This window comes from Urtica dioica, chromosome 11, assembly GCF_054948205.1.
Source record: "Urtica dioica subsp. dioica isolate 48M chromosome 11, U.dioica_male_clone48M_v1_H2, whole genome shotgun sequence".
NCBI lineage: Eukaryota > Viridiplantae > Streptophyta > Magnoliopsida > Rosales > Urticaceae > Urtica > Urtica dioica.
The window spans coordinates 11,958,683-11,977,043 of NC_142766.1; the positions used below are offsets into that span (position 1 = coordinate 11,958,683).

General features: G+C 38.5%; 3 protein-coding genes across 3 annotated transcripts; 1 reads left to right on the forward strand and 2 right to left on the reverse strand.

The window, feature by feature from the left end:
- Positions 1 to 1,313: 1,313 nt before the first annotated feature.
- On the forward strand, positions 1,314 to 3,332 carry LOC149381262 (Pentatricopeptide repeat (PPR) superfamily protein). Its single transcript, XM_089601150.1, has one exon. It carries the CDS (start codon positions 1,646 to 1,648, stop codon positions 3,278 to 3,280), a length of 1,635 nt encoding a protein of 544 aa, XP_089457276.1. The 5' UTR covers positions 1,314 to 1,645; the 3' UTR covers positions 3,281 to 3,332.
- Positions 3,333 to 3,435: 103 nt separating this feature from the next.
- Positions 3,436 to 4,971, reverse strand: LOC149381263 (uncharacterized). The gene is made up of 3 exons (XM_089601134.1): positions 4,788 to 4,971; positions 3,994 to 4,082; positions 3,436 to 3,888 (listed from the first exon to the last, which is right to left on the reverse strand). Exons 2-3 carry the CDS (start codon positions 4,074 to 4,076, stop codon positions 3,762 to 3,764), a joined length of 210 nt encoding a protein of 69 aa, XP_089457260.1. The 5' UTR covers positions 4,077 to 4,082; positions 4,788 to 4,971; the 3' UTR covers positions 3,436 to 3,761.
- Positions 4,972 to 16,881: 11,910 nt separating this feature from the next.
- Positions 16,882 to 17,732, reverse strand: LOC149381264 (Stress responsive A/B Barrel Domain-containing protein). Its single transcript, XM_089602149.1, has 2 exons — positions 17,495 to 17,732; positions 16,882 to 17,395 (listed from the first exon to the last, which is right to left on the reverse strand). The coding sequence occupies exons 1-2, from the start codon at positions 17,614 to 17,616 to the stop codon at positions 17,197 to 17,199; spliced, it is 321 nt and encodes a 106-aa protein (XP_089458275.1). The 5' UTR covers positions 17,617 to 17,732; the 3' UTR covers positions 16,882 to 17,196.
- Positions 17,733 to 18,361: the final 629 nt, after the last annotated feature.

Genomic DNA, 18,361 nt, shown 5'->3' on the forward strand with positions numbered 1-18,361 from the left:
TTTAGTATGAATTGGTCCAAGAAGTGATTGGCGAGCCATGTACTGGTCACATGCTTGTTATCAAATACAATTTCACATTCGTGCTTATCTACTAGCGTATTAATCCTCACCATCTTCTTGTCCGAATTCAGGATCTTAACATAAAGAACCCATTTACACCATTTTCCTCGACATTTGGCTCTAATTCGATTCTGATCATTGAAACAATATTGAAATTCCATTTCCCCTTTTATGAACTCCTCTTTCAGAATATGTCTCAGATGGCCCATTGTGGGAAATTTCATACCTAGTTTGAACTTGAATTTGTCCAGATTTCCTCGCGGGTTGAACTCTTTACTCGTCTTCCTCGTCTGCCCCTCGCCGTCGTCATCGCTATGCAAGCTTTCAAGGCCAGTCTCATACCTACATCCATCAGACTCTTCAAGCTATGCTCCGACGTCGTTACAGACCTCGTTGACGGCAGACAACCATTGTTAAGGGTTGTTCGTGTTCCGTAAATCAGCTTCGTACCCTCCTTGGTCACCATACTCTTCCTCTTCGAGCTCGATATTTTCAGTTCCAACGGGTTGCGTATCTTCTTCCATCATCGACCAACAATGACCGTGAATTGTTCGTTTTTCAAATTTGGGGATTTAGGGCTATTTTCTTTTTTGTACGTATTTATTTTCGAATTGTTGAGGGTTATTCATTTTATTTGTTTTGTTATTAGTTTTTATTCATTTATTAAATCAAATTTGATTTACAAAATATATTTTAATACAACCGTTAAATTCTGGGACAAGAAACAGGATAACTAGTAACGGTGATAATGAAACAAGACAATAGGTATTTTACTCGTAAAAAGAAATAGATAGTAAAATGAATCAAGAGTAAAACTATATGTATTTATGCCGTCATTTCCTCTATTTTTTTTTAGCTATATCTTCCGCTCAAATTCGACCAAAAAAAAAAAATAGCTGCAATTAATCTATAACTCATCCATATCAACCAGAACTATTCTACATACCAATTACCAAAGAATCGAGCCTCAGTGGCTCGGCCATATTAGAAATTCTAAACTCTTTTTAAAATTTTATAAAGTATTACAAAATCAAAACACACAAATCAAAGTTCAAAATCTATGACGTAACAAAATCAAGTAAATAATAACCAAACTTCAAAACAAACTAAGAAATCAAATCAAATCCAAGCAACTTCGAAATCATAGAAACTCTGGATTCATATCAAATCACCAAAAAACTTAGAAATCAAATTAAAATACAAATTTAATAACAATAATAATAATAAAAAAAGATAACAAATTTAATGCTCAGCAAATGAAACTGAAAATAATATCAGAGAAATAAAAAATAGTACATACCTGTATTTGCGGTAGAGCAAATTTGAGTGGAAAAGGGAAATCTGGGCGGCAAATTGCGGTGAAAGACAGATAGAGTTAGAGAGAGACAAATAAAAGATTTAGGACAACATAGAAAAACTAATTTTCGACTATACATATATTAACCCTCCCAATTCTTTTAAACCCTTAAACCCTGTAAAGATCCCAACATTCCATATTGGTCAGCCTGTGTGTATATACAGTCAACAAGCCGACAAATCAATAACAATGTCAGCGAGTTAAAAGAAGACCACATGCAAATGAGAAATGCATACAGAAGAAGTAACCAAGTTGCACGATCACAAGCTTGTCATCTTAACGAGTCTGTCAAAATGCAAAACCCTAAACCATCTGAAGCAAGTCCAAGCACTGGTCACGACCGTGGGCTACTCTCAAATCCAGTTCTACGCCTTCAAGCTCCTCCGCTTCGCTGCCGTGTCCCTCGGCGACCTCTCCTACACGCGCCGCCTCTTCGACTCACTCCGCGCCCCAAACGTCTTCGTCTTCGCCGCCGCCATCGCCGCCCACGCCGCCGAACTCCGCCACCGCCGCACCGCCTTCGAGCTCTACCGCCTCATGCTCCGCCGCGGCGTGTCTCGACCCAACCACTTCGTCTTCCCCCACGCGCTCAAGTCCTGCGCCGGCGTCCTCGACCCACGCGCCTACGGCTCCCTCCACTCCCAGGTCCTCAAAACGGGCTTCGGACTGGACCTGATCGTCCGCACCGGCCTCGTCGGCCTCTATGCAAAAGCTCCGGCAGGAGTCGAGTCCGCCCGGAAGATGTTCGACGAAATGCCCGAGAGAAACATTGTCGCTTGGACGGCCATGGTTTCGGGCCACGCCCGGGTCGGTGACGTCGGCGAGGCCCTGAAGTTGTTCGAGAGAATGCCGGAGCGAGACGTCTCTGCGTGGAACGCCGCGATCTCCGGCTTCGCTCAGAACGGGCTTTTCGAGCAGGCCATCTCGCTCTTCGAGAGGATGATGATGGTGGGCCCCGGTAGGGTCGGGGCTAGGCCCAACGGGGTCACTGTTTCGTCGGTGCTCTCGGCCTGTGCTCGCGGCGGCTCGCTCCGACTCGGAAAGGGGCTCCACGGCTACGCCTGTCGGAACGGGATCGTCCCGGACGACCCGTTCGTCTCGAACGGCCTCGTCGACATGTACGGGAAATGCGGGAGCCTCAGGGACGCGAAACGGGTCTTCGACAGAACGTCCCGCGAGAGTACGATGATGTGGAACTCGATGATCAACTGCTACGCGATCCACGGCCGGAGCCGGGATGCGATCAGGCTTTTCGAGGAGATGATCGCGCGAAAAGACGGAACTACCCTCCCAGACGAGATTACTTTCGTGGGCGTGCTCAGCGCTTGCGCCCACGGGGGATTGGTCGAGGAAGCTGTGTCTTATCTACAGCTCATGAGCAAAGGGTACGGGATCGAGCCACGGGTCGAACACTACGGCTGTTTGATCGACCTACTTGCCCGAGCCGGCCGGTTCGACGAAGCCACCGAGATCGTGAACGGAATGAGATCGCAGAGCGACGAAGTCGTTTGGAGCTCTCTGCTCAACAACAGCAAGATCCACCGGCGAGTCGAGCTAGCGGAATTCGCGGCGAGGAAGCTCGGGGAGATCGATCCGCGGAACGGGTGGTACGCGATCATGCTCGCCAACTTATACAGGGATTTGGGGAAGTGGGAAGAGCTCAGAAGGATTAGAAAGAGGATGAAAGAAAATAATTCTTGGAAAAAACCGGGATTTAGTCGGATTGAAATCGGAGAAAGGGTTTGGCAGTTTTATGCTGGTGATTGGTCTCATCCTAGAGTTGGGGAGATATTGATTGCCTTGGAAAGCTTAACTGGTTTCTTTGCAAACAATCCCTCTGCGGAAGAACTACTAATACAATGAGTGTTGCCATACCAATTTCTTAGTTTGAGCTTTGAATTTGGTTTATAAGATTACATACAAAACATGTAAAGAAACAATATATATATATATATATATATATAAATATAAATATATATATATATATATATATATATATATATATATAAACTCATAAATTATTTCATGATCCAAAGCCATTGCTTTTGAAGTAATTCACCACCTTTGTGTTGACAATTTAGTTTTAGTGACTTTGTTTCAACTGTTGCACAAACCTAAAACCATAAACAATTTGTACAGGTTACATCAAGAAAAAGAAAAAAGAAAAAAAAAAGTAAAGAATCGAATCATTCATAAATGACAATGACAAGAAGAAAAGTGATCAGCAGCTAACTGTTAGGCAAGCAGAAAAGAAACTCTGGTGAAACGAGTCTGCTCAACAATGGATGCAAGAAGATATGATCCTATCGGGCTACGCCTTTGACTTTTACATCCTGTGGACTTTTCATTTTTTGGAGTATGTTTGGTGATCGGGTCCAACGTCACGAGAGCCCGTGTTTATGTAAGGCCCTCGAAACGTGGCCTGAGGCGGCAGTGCCTTGGACGAGTCAATGACGGGCCTCTTTAATGACCTAACACCAATACCAAAAAAAAAAAAAAAAGCGAGTCAATATTATCATCAGACAAAAAAGCGTTCCCTTTACCAACGACAAACGAGATGCGATTTTGACACTCACGCCATATAGAACGGAAATGCCAATCCTGCGCCTGCGAAAGAAACTAGGCCTATGGCGACCACAACATTTCTCTTTCGGCTCATTGAGATCTGAAGTAAATGAAAGATCTTGGGTTATAGGACAAGAAAACAAGCAAAAACACAGATATGTCATCCATCGAATTCTCGGTTTCTTTCTTCCCATTTGTTCTTTTGAAAATTCACAAAATCACAGAAGCAAATTATATTGAATTCAAGGACATTTCTTTGACAAACGAGGATGAAGGTTTGAGTTTTTGATAACCAAGGACTGAATAAATCGTTGAGAAGCTTCAATGGAGATTACTTTGATATGCGTAAGTTTTAATCCTAAAATACGTCTGGAAATGTTTCTCGGTCAATACAACAGATCATCGGTTTAAAATGAATGGTTTTGCATTCGATGCATATACAAAGCGTTGTAACTAAACAAGCAAAAACCATTACTAAGTAATAGTATCGTGCTCTAAGTGCTCTGGCTAAAATAATGAAAGAATCCGAAAGTTATTTGAGATCTTTTCATCAAAAGACCATAAGCCTTTCGTCTACGAAACTAGAGATCAGCTTAGAAAGAAACATAGCCACACTTCAAACAGATTACAGAAAATTTCCAACAAATGGGTAAGTATTGATCACTAGGAATCGAATTTCAGCGTTAAAACCTAAAACTATTGAGCGAAAAGGAAAAACAAATTCAAGCTCCTAAATCAGTTATGAAATCCTAGTAGCACAAACAAATGAAATTGACCATCAGAGGAGATTAATTATTAGAAATACCGGCGAACCACTTGATCGAGTTCTCCAAGATTGTGGACACAGATTCTTCTGCCACGACCGTTCTCCTAGATTCGAAACCCCCTTAAGAGTCTAAATATAATTTTTCTTCAGTAAGGAGTGATAGCATTTACAAATAAATAAAAAATAAAAGATAAAAAATCACAGAACTTGTGACCAGAAGAATGATGAATATTTAAAATAACTCAACAAAATCATACATGAACACATGTTTTCTATTCCAGATCTAATTTGCTTTTCTTTAGGAAACTTGATAAACCAATTTTAACCTCATATTTGAAAATCAAGCTCCATGTTAAATATTTTAGAAAAACTAAATGTCTGAATCGGTAAAACGTCCAAAATATCATTGTTAATAAAATTTGAAATGATTAAAAAAATAAGATAAAAACTTCGAAATCACTAGAAAAATGAAAGTAAAACTTTCGAAGATATAAAAATGAAGGCAAAAACTTTACAAATATATTATTTTAATATTAGTGATTTTAAAGTTTTTTTATCTTGATCTTTTTAAATCATTTCGAATGTTTTGTCTATATTTTTATAGTGATTTCAAAGTTTTTGTCTTCATTTTCTAGAGATTTCGAAATTTTTTTAAATAGTATTTTGGATGTTTTACTTATCCAAATACTTCGTTTTCTTAAAATATTTAACATAGAGCTTGATTTTCAAATGTGAGGTAACACTGAGTTTTGTTTCTCAAAGTTTTTTTTTTTTTTTGAAAGAGATGGAAATTATATTTGCCATGATCTTGCATAAATGTGGACATTTGTTTTACATAGTTGGTATCTGTTAGAGCATCACAGCGGAAATCTCAAGAATCTAACCGAAAATCCAAACAAACACACGCAAGATATAATTCATGTGTTCGCAATCCGATAACAAAACAAATGCCAATCACGAATAAAGAGAAAAGTATAAGAAGAAGAAGACACGAGAATTATCCTGGTTCGGATCAATTCGATCCTACTCCAGCTTGGGCGTGAGAGAGCTCTGGTTTTTTCGATCCACTATGAAAACCCCAAATCCGGTGAGAGTTACAACAATTCTTTGATTACAAAAGACGCTCTAAACAATTCTCCGAGCAAAACAAACAATCGCTCTTGTTCTCTCTCTCTCTAGTAATCTTGTTCTCTCAATCTCTCTCTAAGGATTACAACACTGGAAATTGGAATGAACAGTATTAACGACTCAAGAGGATAGATATAAAAGATCGAACTTAGTCTGTTACTGATCCCGTACATCGCAGCTCACACAAGGACTAAATGTTCTCTTGACGTGGACCAATGACGAGACACCTTAGTTCACAAATCTCCACCTTGTCTTGTCATTCCTGTTCTTCAGTGAATCAGCACCCTCTCTCACGCCCTTCCTGATGGTCAAGCATAGACCAATCTCAGCAAGTTCAGTGCTTCTCTAAACTTGCTCACTGGTACCGGTTTGGTGAAGATGTCTGCAGGATTCACCTTTGTAGCTATCTTCTTCACGATCACTTGCTTGCTGTTTATGATCTCCTTTATGAAATGAAGACGCACATCTATGTGTTTTGTTCTTTCGTGATGTACACTGTTCTTAGACAAGTGTATAGCACTATGAGAATCACAGAACACATAAGTCTCTTCATTTGGCAGACCTAACTCTTCCACAAAACCCTTTAGCCACATAGCTTCCTTGATAGCTTCCGTGAGATCTATATATTCAGCCTCTGTAGTTGATATAGCCACTACATGTTGTAGCGAAGCCTTCCAGCTCACAGTGTTTCCCCCAATAGTGAAAACATATCCTGAGAGATATCTTCTTTTATCCAAGTCACCAGCATCGTCAGAGTCACAATACCCTGACACTTTACAGCTTTGGTCCTCAGAGCCTTTGAACATCAGTTTCAACTCCAAGCTTCCTTTGATGTATCTGACAAGCCACTTAGCAGCTTCCCAATGTTGTTTTCCAGGTTTGCTCATAAACCTCATAATCAAGCTCACTCCTTGAGCTATATCAGGACGAGTGCTGATCATTACATACATGCAACTACCAACACAGCTTGAATATGGAATGTTCTTCATGTGCCTTGCCTCTGAAGCTTCCTCTTCTTCTGTGACAGCTCTCAGCTTGAAGTGAGCTCCGACTGGGGTTGATACACTCTTTGCATCACTCAGGCCAAAAAGGTCTACAAGTTTTCTGAGGTAGTTGTCCTGAGATAAGGTTAGACTTTTATATCTCTCTTGATGTCCATACCCAGAATTCTTGAAGCTGGGCGTAAATCCTTCATTTCAAATTATGTCTTGAGCTGAGCCTTCATCTTCACTACTGCTGCTTTATCCTTGCAAGCAATCAACATGTCATCTACATAGATCAGTAGATACATGCACTCTTGTGATTTCAGTTTGGTGAAATACACACAGCTGTCATGTTTGCATCTTGAAAAACCTTGCTTGTTCATGAAGTCATCGAACCTCAGGTACCATTGCCTTGGTGACTGTTTCAGGCCATAGAGTGACCTCTTCAGGAGACATACTTTGTTTCCTATAGTGAACCCTTCTGGTTGATCCATGTAAACTTCCTCATCGAGCTTCCCATGCAAAAAAGCTGTTTTGACGTCGAGCTGCTCTAACTCAAAATCATACATCGCAGTTGCAGATAAGATTACTCTAATAGAGGTGTGTTTCACAACAGGTGAGAACATTTCATGATAGTCGATGCCCTCTATTTGTGAGTAACCTTTGGCAACTAACCTTGCTTTGTATCTGGCTTTTTCAACTCCGGGAATCTCTGGCTTGAGCTTGTAAATCCACTTGCAGCCAACTATTCTCTTATCTGGTGGTTTATCTACCAAAATCTGTGTCTGATTCTTATCAAGAGACTCCATTTCTTCTGACATTGCCCTGTGCCACTCTCTCTTTTCTCTGCTGAGTTGTGCTTCTTTGTAACATCTTGGTTCTTCATCAATTGCTTCTGCTGCACTGAGGGCAAAAGCAATTAGATCTGCTTCAGCAAATCTTGCAGGAGGTATAGCCCTTCTTCTTACTCTATCTCTTGCCAGTTGATAGTCACTCAATTCACTTGTGTTGTCAACTTCGTCTTCATTCTGATCAGCAACATGTTCTTGGGCTTCATGATCTTGAGGCATGTCATTTCCTTGATCTTCAATCTGACTTGCTCCACCTTGATTTGTACCATCCTGTAAGTCAGAGATTGTGGTTTGTACCTGCTCTTGACCTGCAATGTTCTGATCAAGCTGTGGACTTGTCTGAAGATCATATTTAGTTTCATAAAAAAACTTTTTCATTGAAAACAATGTCTCTACTAATCACAATTTTCTTTTCATCAATAAGCCAAACTCTATATCCCTTTATACCTTCAGGATAGCCAAGGAATATACCTTTCCTGGCTCTTGGATTCAGTTTGCCTTGACTGATGTGGACATATGCCATGCATCCAATAGGTCTTAGATGCTCATAGCTGGGCTTGTGTCCTGACCATAGTTCTTCTGGCACTTTGAATTCCAGTGATGAGTTTGGCGATCGGTTGATGAGATAGCATGATGTTGAAGCTGCTTCAGCCCAGAACTTCTGATTCAGTCCGGATTCAGAGAGCATACACCTCACTTTGTCCATGATAGTCCTGTTGAATCTCTCAGCGACTCCATTCTGTTGAGGAGTGTAGGGACAAGTGTGTTTCCTGGCTATACCACATTTCTCACAAAAATCATCAAACTCTTTATTACAAAATTCAAGCCCATTATCTGTTCTGAGTCTTTTGACCTTTTTGTTTGTCTGGTTTTCTATAAGAGTTTTCCAGACAACAAACTTGTCAAAAGCCTCATCCTTTGTTTTCAGAAAATAAATCCAGATTTTTCTAGAAAAATCATCTACAAAGGATATAAAGTATTGACATTTTGAAATAGACAGAGTTACTTGTTGTGATCCCCAAAGATCAGAGTGTATGTAGTCTAACATGTCTTTTGTGTTGTGTATTGCTCTTGTGAAACTCAGTCTGTGAGTCTTGCCAATTACACATGTCTTACAGAATGTCAACTGCTTGATCTTCTTGATGTTGATGAGGCCTTGCTTGCATAGCTTTTGGATCCCTGTTTGACTCATGTGACCGAGTCTCTTGTGCCACAATTCAGTTTCATCTGTGGCTGCTTGAACTGAGTTTGATTCACCAAGAACTGTCTCTCCATCTAGAACATAGAGGCCATTTTGTAAGTGACATTTGAGAGCCATCAATATTCCCTTGAAGATCTTTATGACTCCACCTCGAGCTTTGTATGAGTAACCTGCAGCATCAAACACTCCAAGTGATAGCAAATTTCTTTTTAAATCAGGAATATGCCTTACTTCTCTGATGATCTTGCAAGATCCGTCATCTAAACGAATCTTGATGGATCCAACTCCAAGAACATTGCAGGCATGGTTGTTTCCCATGAGGACTTTCCCTGCATCCTTAGGCTCATAGTCAAAAAGCCAATCCCTTATTGGAATCATATGAAAGGTACACCCTGAATCCAATATCCATTCATCTAAAGGGTCTTGGTCTGAGACTGTGAGTACTTCAGCGTCTCCAAGACCACTTGAGATGTTTGCTGAGTCTCCGGATGAGCTGACTTCTTTTGAGTCCTTCTTTCTATCAAGGCAATTCTTCCTCCAGTGACCTTCTTTGTTGCAATGCCAGCAGACATTCTTGTCTTTCGATCTTGACTTGGATCTTGATTGGCTTTTCTTTCCCTTCTCTCCCTTCTCTGATTGTCCTCTCACAGTTAGGCCTTCGTTCTTTGATGACTTGACTTGAGACTTGAGGTCTTGCTCCTTTGAATAGGCTGCAGAAACAACTTCCTCTAAAGATAATTTTTCTCTACCGTATTTCAAAGTGTCTCGCAATTGATCAAAAGATTTAGGGAGAGAGTTAAGGAGAAAGATAGCCTGGTCTTCGTCATCGATCTTCACGTTCAAGCTTTCGAGGTTTGAAACCAGCTTCGTGAACTCATCGATGTTGTCGTCCATTGATCGTTGTTCGTCCATCTTGAAACTGTAGAATCTCTGCTTCAGATAGATTCTTGTGGGAAGAGACTTTCTCATGTATAGAGCCTTGAGCTTTGACCACATGGCGTGCGCTGTCTTTTCTTCACCACCTTCCTCAAGATTTGGTCACTTAGACTCATAATAATTGCGTTCTTAGCTTTCTTCAACACTTCTGGCTTCTTGTCTGATTTGATTGCGTCTGACATTTTAGATTCTTCTTTCAGCGCTTCGTCGAGGCTGAGATTGCCAAAATGCACCTCCAATATTTTGATTTGCCATAGGCCAAAATCATTCTTGCCATCGAATTTGTCGAAGTCTGTCTTGAAACTCGTCATCGTCGAAACTTGATCAGGGCTTCGATTTCAGTTAGAACTTCAAGACTTTGATCGCCAATGGGTGAGCGTGTTGTTCTACCTGATTTCTGCACAGAGAAAAGGGCTCTGATACCACTTGTTAGAGCATCACAGCGGAAATCTCAAGAATCTAACCGGAAATTCAAACAAACACACGCAAGATATAATTCCTGTGTTCGCAATCCGATAACAAAACAAATTCCAATCACGAATAAAGAGAAAAGTATAAGAAGAAGAAGAAGACACGAGAATTATCCTGGTTCGGATCAATTCGATCCTACTCCAGCTTGGGCGTGAGAGAGCCCTGGTTTTTCCGATCCACTATGAAAACACCAAATCCGGTGAGAGTTACAACAATTCTCCTATTACAAAAAACGCTCTGAACAATTCTCTGAGCAAAACAACCAATCGCTCTTGTTCCCTCTCTCTCTCTAGTAATCTTGTTATCTCAATCTCTCTCTAAGGATTACAACACTGGAAATTGGAATGAATAGTATTAACGACTCAAGAGGATAGATATAAAAGATCGAACTTAGTCTGTTACTGATCATGTACATCGCAGCTCACACAAGGACTAACTGTTCTCTTGACGTGGACCAATGACGAGACACCTTAGTTCACAGTATCCCTATTCCCCTTCTAAATAATTTATTTTCCTCCATAAAAAACAAATAAAATGGTTTTCTATACTGAAATTGGCACACCATTATTTAGCAAAGATTGAACCAGGTATATTAGTACCAAAATCTATGAAACTTTATCTACTTTATCAAGCCAACAAAACCATAGTTATTGTTTAATTTCATAAAAGGGCTTAGGTTTTGTTGTCGATGAAATTTGAACAACAATTAAAGACTTCATACGTAAATTATCCGTGAACATGTATATTAATATATATATATATATATATATATATATATATATATATATACATTAAATACATACTTTATGCATGAACGTGTGTATATATACACACACACACAAGATCAAGACTATCGGCAAGCTTCTACGGTCGATAGTTTTATGGAAACTATAGGCGAACCCACTCAACCATCGGTGAACTTCACCCTCGACATAAGATCTTCGACGAGCACCCAAAATAATTGGCGAAAGTGACCGTCGGTGAGAACCACCTTCGACCTGGCCTTCGGCGAGATAGACGAACGAGACCTTTGGCTTCAAAGAATCATCGGCGAGAACTCGTGTTGAACTCACGCCTGAACTATGAGCGAAGCTCGCGACCTTTAGCATGTTGTGTGCCTTGATCTTTGGCGAAGAGACACCTTTGGAAAAAAAACCATCGACATCTTCAACCTTTGATAAGCTTCCAAAACCATCGGCGCCATAAGTCCATGAGCCCTTCGGCGTGATCTCACATACATCTTGTCTGGTGCAACATTATCGACCATGTAAAAGCAGGAGCAACAATAATAATAGTAATAATAATAAGGGTAATTTAGAAAAGTACCTTATAGATTGCTAAATAGCCAAGGTTTTGTAAATAATTAGTAAATAGCCGGCCAATTAAGTAGTCATCCAAAATTACTAGAACGCCCAAAAAAGATTTCCCGTCCATTCGCCCATTTAATGATGAAAAAAAAATCAAGAAATTTCTATTCCCGAGATTCTAGGTTATTAAACCTCTTCATTATCCGTTGGACCATTTACTCGGTCAAAAGAAAAAAAAAAGCTTTAAAAAAAAGTTCTCAAAGAAAAAGAAAAATATTTGTCTCTCCTCCAGCAAAATCCAGTCCACCATCTCCGACCTCCGATTTCGGCTGCAGTGACTCTCTCAGGTATGGATTTGTAGATGTTCTTGATAGTTTTACAAGTATTTACTAATTTCAGAAAAAGAATTACACAAAAAGTGGAAAGATAACCTGGGTTTTGGATTCGATTTCTGAAAATATTTATTTTGTGTTAATCATCTTCCTCGTCGATAAAGATTCACGTATTGTAAATGGATGTTAATATTCGTATATAGCTTATTCATAATCCTAGATTTTTTTTTCATAAACCCTATAAATTCCAGACGAGATTTGGAGGTTCGGGTTGTAAATGGCTTGATGTGTGTTTGTATATTTACATATATTTACTGCATAATATGTCTAGTTCTGAATTTGTTATAACTAAATTGGAATATTAACACGTATTTATTGCAAAACAGGGTTAATAGAGCTCAACCACGATGAAAATAGCTGCCGTCAGATATAGAAACTCATAATAACGTCGTCTACCAAAAACAGTTTGTAAATCATTTTGAATACATTCTGTATTTACACCACCTGACAATGGGTTATGGTTTTCCAGCTATTGACGTTCAAAAAGCTTCACTGCAACATAACAGCGACAGTAAATATATATAAATACAAAAGTAATTTTTATGTAAATCTGTGCGAGAATAGACTAAAATTTAAAAAAAAAAAATAATACACCACCTGATTCATTCAGAGGAAACCCAACCATCTTAAGGATCAATGAATTTTCAGACGTGTGAATAATTTTCGGCCATCAAATTAAAAAGTAAAGAAATAATTAGAACAGCAAATAAAGGAATAAAAAAAAATATATAAGGAAACCAATCAACAAATAGTCAGCCACGTTTAAATAGTTGCTACAAATAAGGAACTTCCTGAAATTCCCTAATATCTGTTCACACGCTCAAATTCGTTCAAAAATAAAACTTCCGGAAATACAAAACAATTCAAAATTCAAAAAAATTCAGAATTTATTCTAAAAGGCAGGATTCGGAATAGAAAAAACAAGTAATTGGGCCATGTCATCCGAATGGCTATTTACTTAATATTTACAAAACCTTGGCTATTTAGCAATCTATAAGGTTTGGTTTGGCTATTTTGCTAATTTAATGCATACGACACGTAGAACATATGCATATTATATATATATATATAAAGAAACTATACATATATATATATATATATATATATTTAATAAATGCATAAATATAAATGTGTACATCAATAAGGCATGTGTAGGTGCATATACCAAATACACATATGTACAAAATATAAATACATAAATATATATTATATGTGTATATGTATATGAAAGGCACAAAAAATAACCATCGGTCATCCCTTGTCTCTGCCAAACCATCAACCAAACCGTCTCAAGGCAAAAATTGCCTCCAAGACTAATGTGCCTTAAGCACACCACACATCTATAAATACCCGTCTCCATCTATAATTCAATATAAGTCTTTCTCGACTTAAAAAAAATTCCTTCACTCTCGACTCACTATTTTTTTCTCTCGACACTAGAGACGAGATATTAGCCCCCACCTCGACTAACACAACGAACACGTCGGAGCGCACGCCAGGAAAAACTCTTTCGCGTCCCTCTAGTTCACGTTTCTTATCTTTTCAGGCGAAGAATACGACGAACACAAAGAACGCAAGGAACCCGAAGATCGTGGAGAACCCGAAGAACAAAAAAAACTCAAAAGACTCAAAAACACGAAGAACCCGACGAACCCAAAGAACACGACGGACCCGAAGAACTCAATGAACACACGAAAAACTTGGCGAACCCGAAGATCGTGAAGAACCCGTAGAGCACGACGAACACGAATGCAAACTAATCACGAAGTGACAACGAATCGGGAACCTCTTTCCGGCGAGGCAAACACAACGAGAAGGGAAGATTTCACCACATCCGACCTACGTGCGGTCATAAGGTCAGGCCCTAGACTGAACTACGGATGGTTCTAAGTGTTAACCCAAAATGGCGTTAACAGATAAGCAAGTGCAAAAGCTTGGAAGATTGACTTACTACCCACAACAATTATGTTGTTTGCTGCCCTTCGACTAAAAAAAAAGTTGTTATTCTAAACTCTCGTTCTCACTCTAAGATAATGTTGGTAATTTTTTATTTTGAATCGGTGAAGAAAAGAAAGGAAACCGTTCTTACCTTGTGAGTTTGACAAAACTCCAATGACTCTCTTCTAATTCTCACTCGTTCTCTCTGTTTTCCGGCGAGAATCTATCTATCTCGATCTTCTCTTCTCCGGATTTCATTCAGTAAAAATTAGGTTTTGAGGTTGTTTCGAATTTGCCTTCTACGGAATTCATTTGGGAAAACATGAGAACTGTTAATGTGTTTTTTATTAACATTTCAGGACACGTGGTGTGGGCAGACTTGGTCACATGTCTTGTCTCGGAGGGCCTTAAGTCAATTTTCTAGGATTCATGAAGTACAATGGAGATAAGGACAAGAGCTCGAATAACCGTGAGTTCCAGAAGAAATTCGAATTATGATGAAAGGCGAGAAATCCGCTCTTTTAGAAGTCAAGAGAAAGAGAGAACATTTTACAGGCGTTGGCTCTAAAGGTGATTCGATCTTTGATTTTTAGGAAGGATATGAAGGTGTTGCGTTTTGAGGGTCCCTAAGTCACTTTTCTAGGGTACAGGATGTACAATGGAGATAAGAGCAAGATCAAATAACTGTGAGTTCCGGAAGACTTTCGAATTATGACTAAAAGGGGGGGGATCAGCTTCTTTTGAAGCCAAGAAGGAGAGAGCACTTTTTGGTCTATACCCGATACATCCCTCAATTCACGGTTCTAAGGAGAGATTTGAGTGTGGTGGTAGGATATTCCTCTTATTAAGTGAATAAAATGATAATCGATTTCTCAAGCTCTTTGACACTTTTAGAGATGGATTGTAATTTGGCTTGGTTAACTTTTGTTTGTGAGAGAAATGTTTGAGAAAGTGAATATTTCTTCTCACATTCTAGAGACAATAGAAGTAAATTATTCCTCTTTTGTGTTTCATTTTCTCTTTTTCGTGTGATATTGTATGAGTGGAGTGGCTTTAATTCTCTTTGTTTTTATCTCAAGTATGTTTGAGAGACAAAATTTAGGTCAGTGGAAATTTTGCGAAAGTTTTTCTAAGTTTGAGAGAAATTTTGAGATAAATGGTGAAATGGGGGGTATTTATAAATTTTTTTAGTTGGGTTGGGTGAGATATGAGTTTTGGTGGGTTCAGTCGGATTTAGCCTCAAAATCCTCTTGGAACATGGTTTTGGGCGAGGCTTTTAAGTTAAGGGCGAATAGAAATGAGTTGAGGACGAGAATACTCTGATTTGAGCAGGAAAAACCTCATTTTGGTGTGTGGGAAACAGGCGCAGCAGCTGGAAAGGTGGTCTGAAAACTAGGCTTTTTGCAGGATTTGGGTCTTTGGCTCATTTTTTTGGGTTGGCAAAATTTGGGGCAACAAAACTTATATAGTGGCTATAGGCCTTTTGCTTTCAATCGTATATATAGAAACTTTACATATGAATTTCATCTTGGCCACTCAATCAGCTCCATAGAGGTTCTCTTTCTTCATCTAAGGTTCGTGACTCTATAATGAGAAGGATGGAAGGCCAAGTAATTCTTTATCTTTGATCCAAGGACGATATATTGAAGAGATTCTTTTTTAAGATTGGGTCTTTATCTCTCTTAGGTTTAAAAGATGTGGTAAATGTGGGAGTAGGATCCGACCTCCCCATTAAACTATCCAGTTAGGCCTAAGCCCAAGTGAATATGAAAATAATTGAGTTCGGCTCAATTAGGGCCCAGCTCATCCAAAACGAGTTATCTCGTCACAAGCCCGAGGCCCAACACACCTAAGGCGGCCTCTCTTCCCTAGCAGGACTAGGTCTTAGCTTTCACGTCGTCAGCCTGGAAGAAGCAGTCTTCACCCAGTTTTCTCGCTCTCACCAGCTCAGGTCAACTGATGAACGAGCACCTTGACGACCTCCAGCACAACCACGCGTCCTCCAGATGGACGATCAAGACGAGTCGACCTCAACTATAAATAGACTAGATCTAGATGACGAAATGGTGTCAGAATTACCATTACTAATCTTTATTTTCAAACTTGTACTCGTTCCTAGCTGAGCTCATCAATTAGTCGAGTTCGATCCCAGTTGTACTGATTCATCTCGCATTGAATAAAATCACATTTATTTCCATTCGCTTATTATCTATTATTTTCATTACAGTTTTATTCGATTCTAGTACGATGAATTCTTGAGATCCACATAAATATAAATAATATAATACACTAAATATAATCTATAGTTTCGTTATTTTTGAGGGAACGAATCCGACGTCAATAGTGAACGTGTTAGTGAAGATAGTTTTGATTTCGCTCAAGGTTTAATTTCTCTTCAGTACGACCAAGAGTGTTAGCGTATTAATAAGAGGAATATTAAACACGTTCAATAATCCACGTCTTTATTTGGTAAATTCAGAGATTAATTGCCGTAAGAGTTGACGTTAAAGAAAGGAGCTTCACATGGACCGGTGAACGTGTGAGTAAGCTTTGGAATCTCGTAATCACCTTAGGAGCTTCACTTATAATAGTAAGAATTAAAGTGTGCTTTCGGACATCAATGTTAATATAAGCTCCATTTTTTTCTATGAATAATGGAACATAGTGAACAATAAACCAGTATTACTTCCATTCCATATTAATTCCATTGATTACGTATACTGAAAAAATCATTACATGCTCTTGATACTTGCTGAATCTATATGCCAATATCAATTTACAAATTCATATATATTTTTATAGAACTTTTCTCTTAAATCGTAAATATATTTCAGATCTCAGTTTTTTTTTTAATTAAGCGACGTTTTTGTTTTAAATAAAAAATAAATAGGATGGAAATATGCTGCACAATATTAATATATGGTAATTCTGAGCCAAAAAAAATAATAATAATAATATATGAAACATCGTACAAATGGCACGTGACATGATGTCTAAATGTCACCATTAACATATGCATATGCTACCCGAATCATACGTAATACGAATACCCATCCAACATTTAATAATGCCAAGCATAAGACAGTACTTTTACAGGACTAGTGGCCAATAATAATGAAATGAAACCAGACATATATCAAAACACACAAACGCAAACATACTGATCTAGATTTTTCTCTAAGAAATAAGCAACAATTATTGATTGAGAAAACAGATCGCAGTGGATCGGAGTAAGAAGTGATTAGGACGGAGATTTGGAAATTAGAGAAGGGAAATCAAGAAGCACAATCTTGTCTATGACAGTTGAGAAAGTGGCTGAGAACTCGACATGTTTCGGGTTGGTTTGAAACTCAGTGAAGTCTTCTTTCTTGTTGAATGTCATCAAGAAGGCATGAGTGAATCCTTGCCTAAGAATGTCTAAGCTCTCCACATCTTGACCCCTGTAATAGAAAACCAATAAACCATTAATTATCAAATCAAAATATAATAACTTGTCAAAATAACATACAAACAAAAAAGAAAAATGGAAGTACAGATACCACTCAAAAGACTTGACGGAATCAATCTCGGAGACCAAACTCTCCATCCCTTTGATAACATCTTCCACAACCACGTCTTCCTTGAACTTCACAATAACCAAGTGCTTGAAACTCTCTCCCATATTTTATTTTCCCCACTCTCTCTCTCTCTCTCTCCCTATTCTTACAGATGAAAAACAGTATGCTTAGAGTTTATAACCACAACAATAGAATACATATATATAGTACTTTTGGTGTGGTGGGACTTATAAGAGACGTGTAGAGAAATATGAATAGTACAAAACCCTAAGAACATGCAATGACATCTCACGCACCACTCGTGTTGGCCTCAATCAATCACCAATCTGTCGGCTTCTCTTTATTCAGACACAATCTGCAACTCAATATATTTTTGAAAGCTAAGCCTTTCTTCTTTTTCTCTCACACGCCCAACTTATGTTTTTGCTTAGACCATCTTCAACCCCAAATGATATATTTGGTGTGGGAGATACTCTAACTCACACAAGATATTACATTAAATTGATGCAAAATTTAGTGTGATGAATATTAAATTTAGTGTGGAACTATTCATCTACATCAAATTGGTGTAACACATTTTTTAATTGCAAATGCATCCTAAAAAAAACATAATTTATAATTTTGATCATAATTTAAATAGTTCATAAAAATAAAGTACATATCATTTATTAAAAAAGAGAGTAAACAATAAGATAACATTAATCGAGTACATAACATTAATGAAACACAATACACACTGAATAAAATACCACACTAATTATACTAATAAAAATATAAATACAATCTCAATAAAAGTTAAACTTAACACACACGTAATTATAGAGAAAAAAAGATACAAGTACATGCATA

Bases quoted from the DNA above. Each gene is read 5' to 3' on its own strand.
- LOC149381262 (XM_089601150.1), top strand. From the start codon at position 1,646: ATGCATACAGAAGAAGTAACCAAGTTGCACGATCACAAGCTTGTCATC.
- LOC149381263 (XM_089601134.1), bottom strand. From the start codon at position 4,076: ATGAGCCGAAAGAGAAATGTTGTGGTCGCCATAGGCCTAGTTTCTTTC. The intron at 3,889-3,993 runs GTGAGTGTCAAA...TATTGGTGTTAG, and splicing joins GCATTTCCGTTCTATATGGC to GTCATTAAAGAGGCCCGTCA.
- LOC149381264 (XM_089602149.1), bottom strand. From the start codon at position 17,616: ATGGGAGAGAGTTTCAAGCACTTGGTTATTGTGAAGTTCAAGGAAGAC. The intron at 17,396-17,494 runs GTATCTGTACTT...TTTCTATTACAG, and splicing joins TCCGTCAAGTCTTTTGAGTG to GGGTCAAGATGTGGAGAGCT.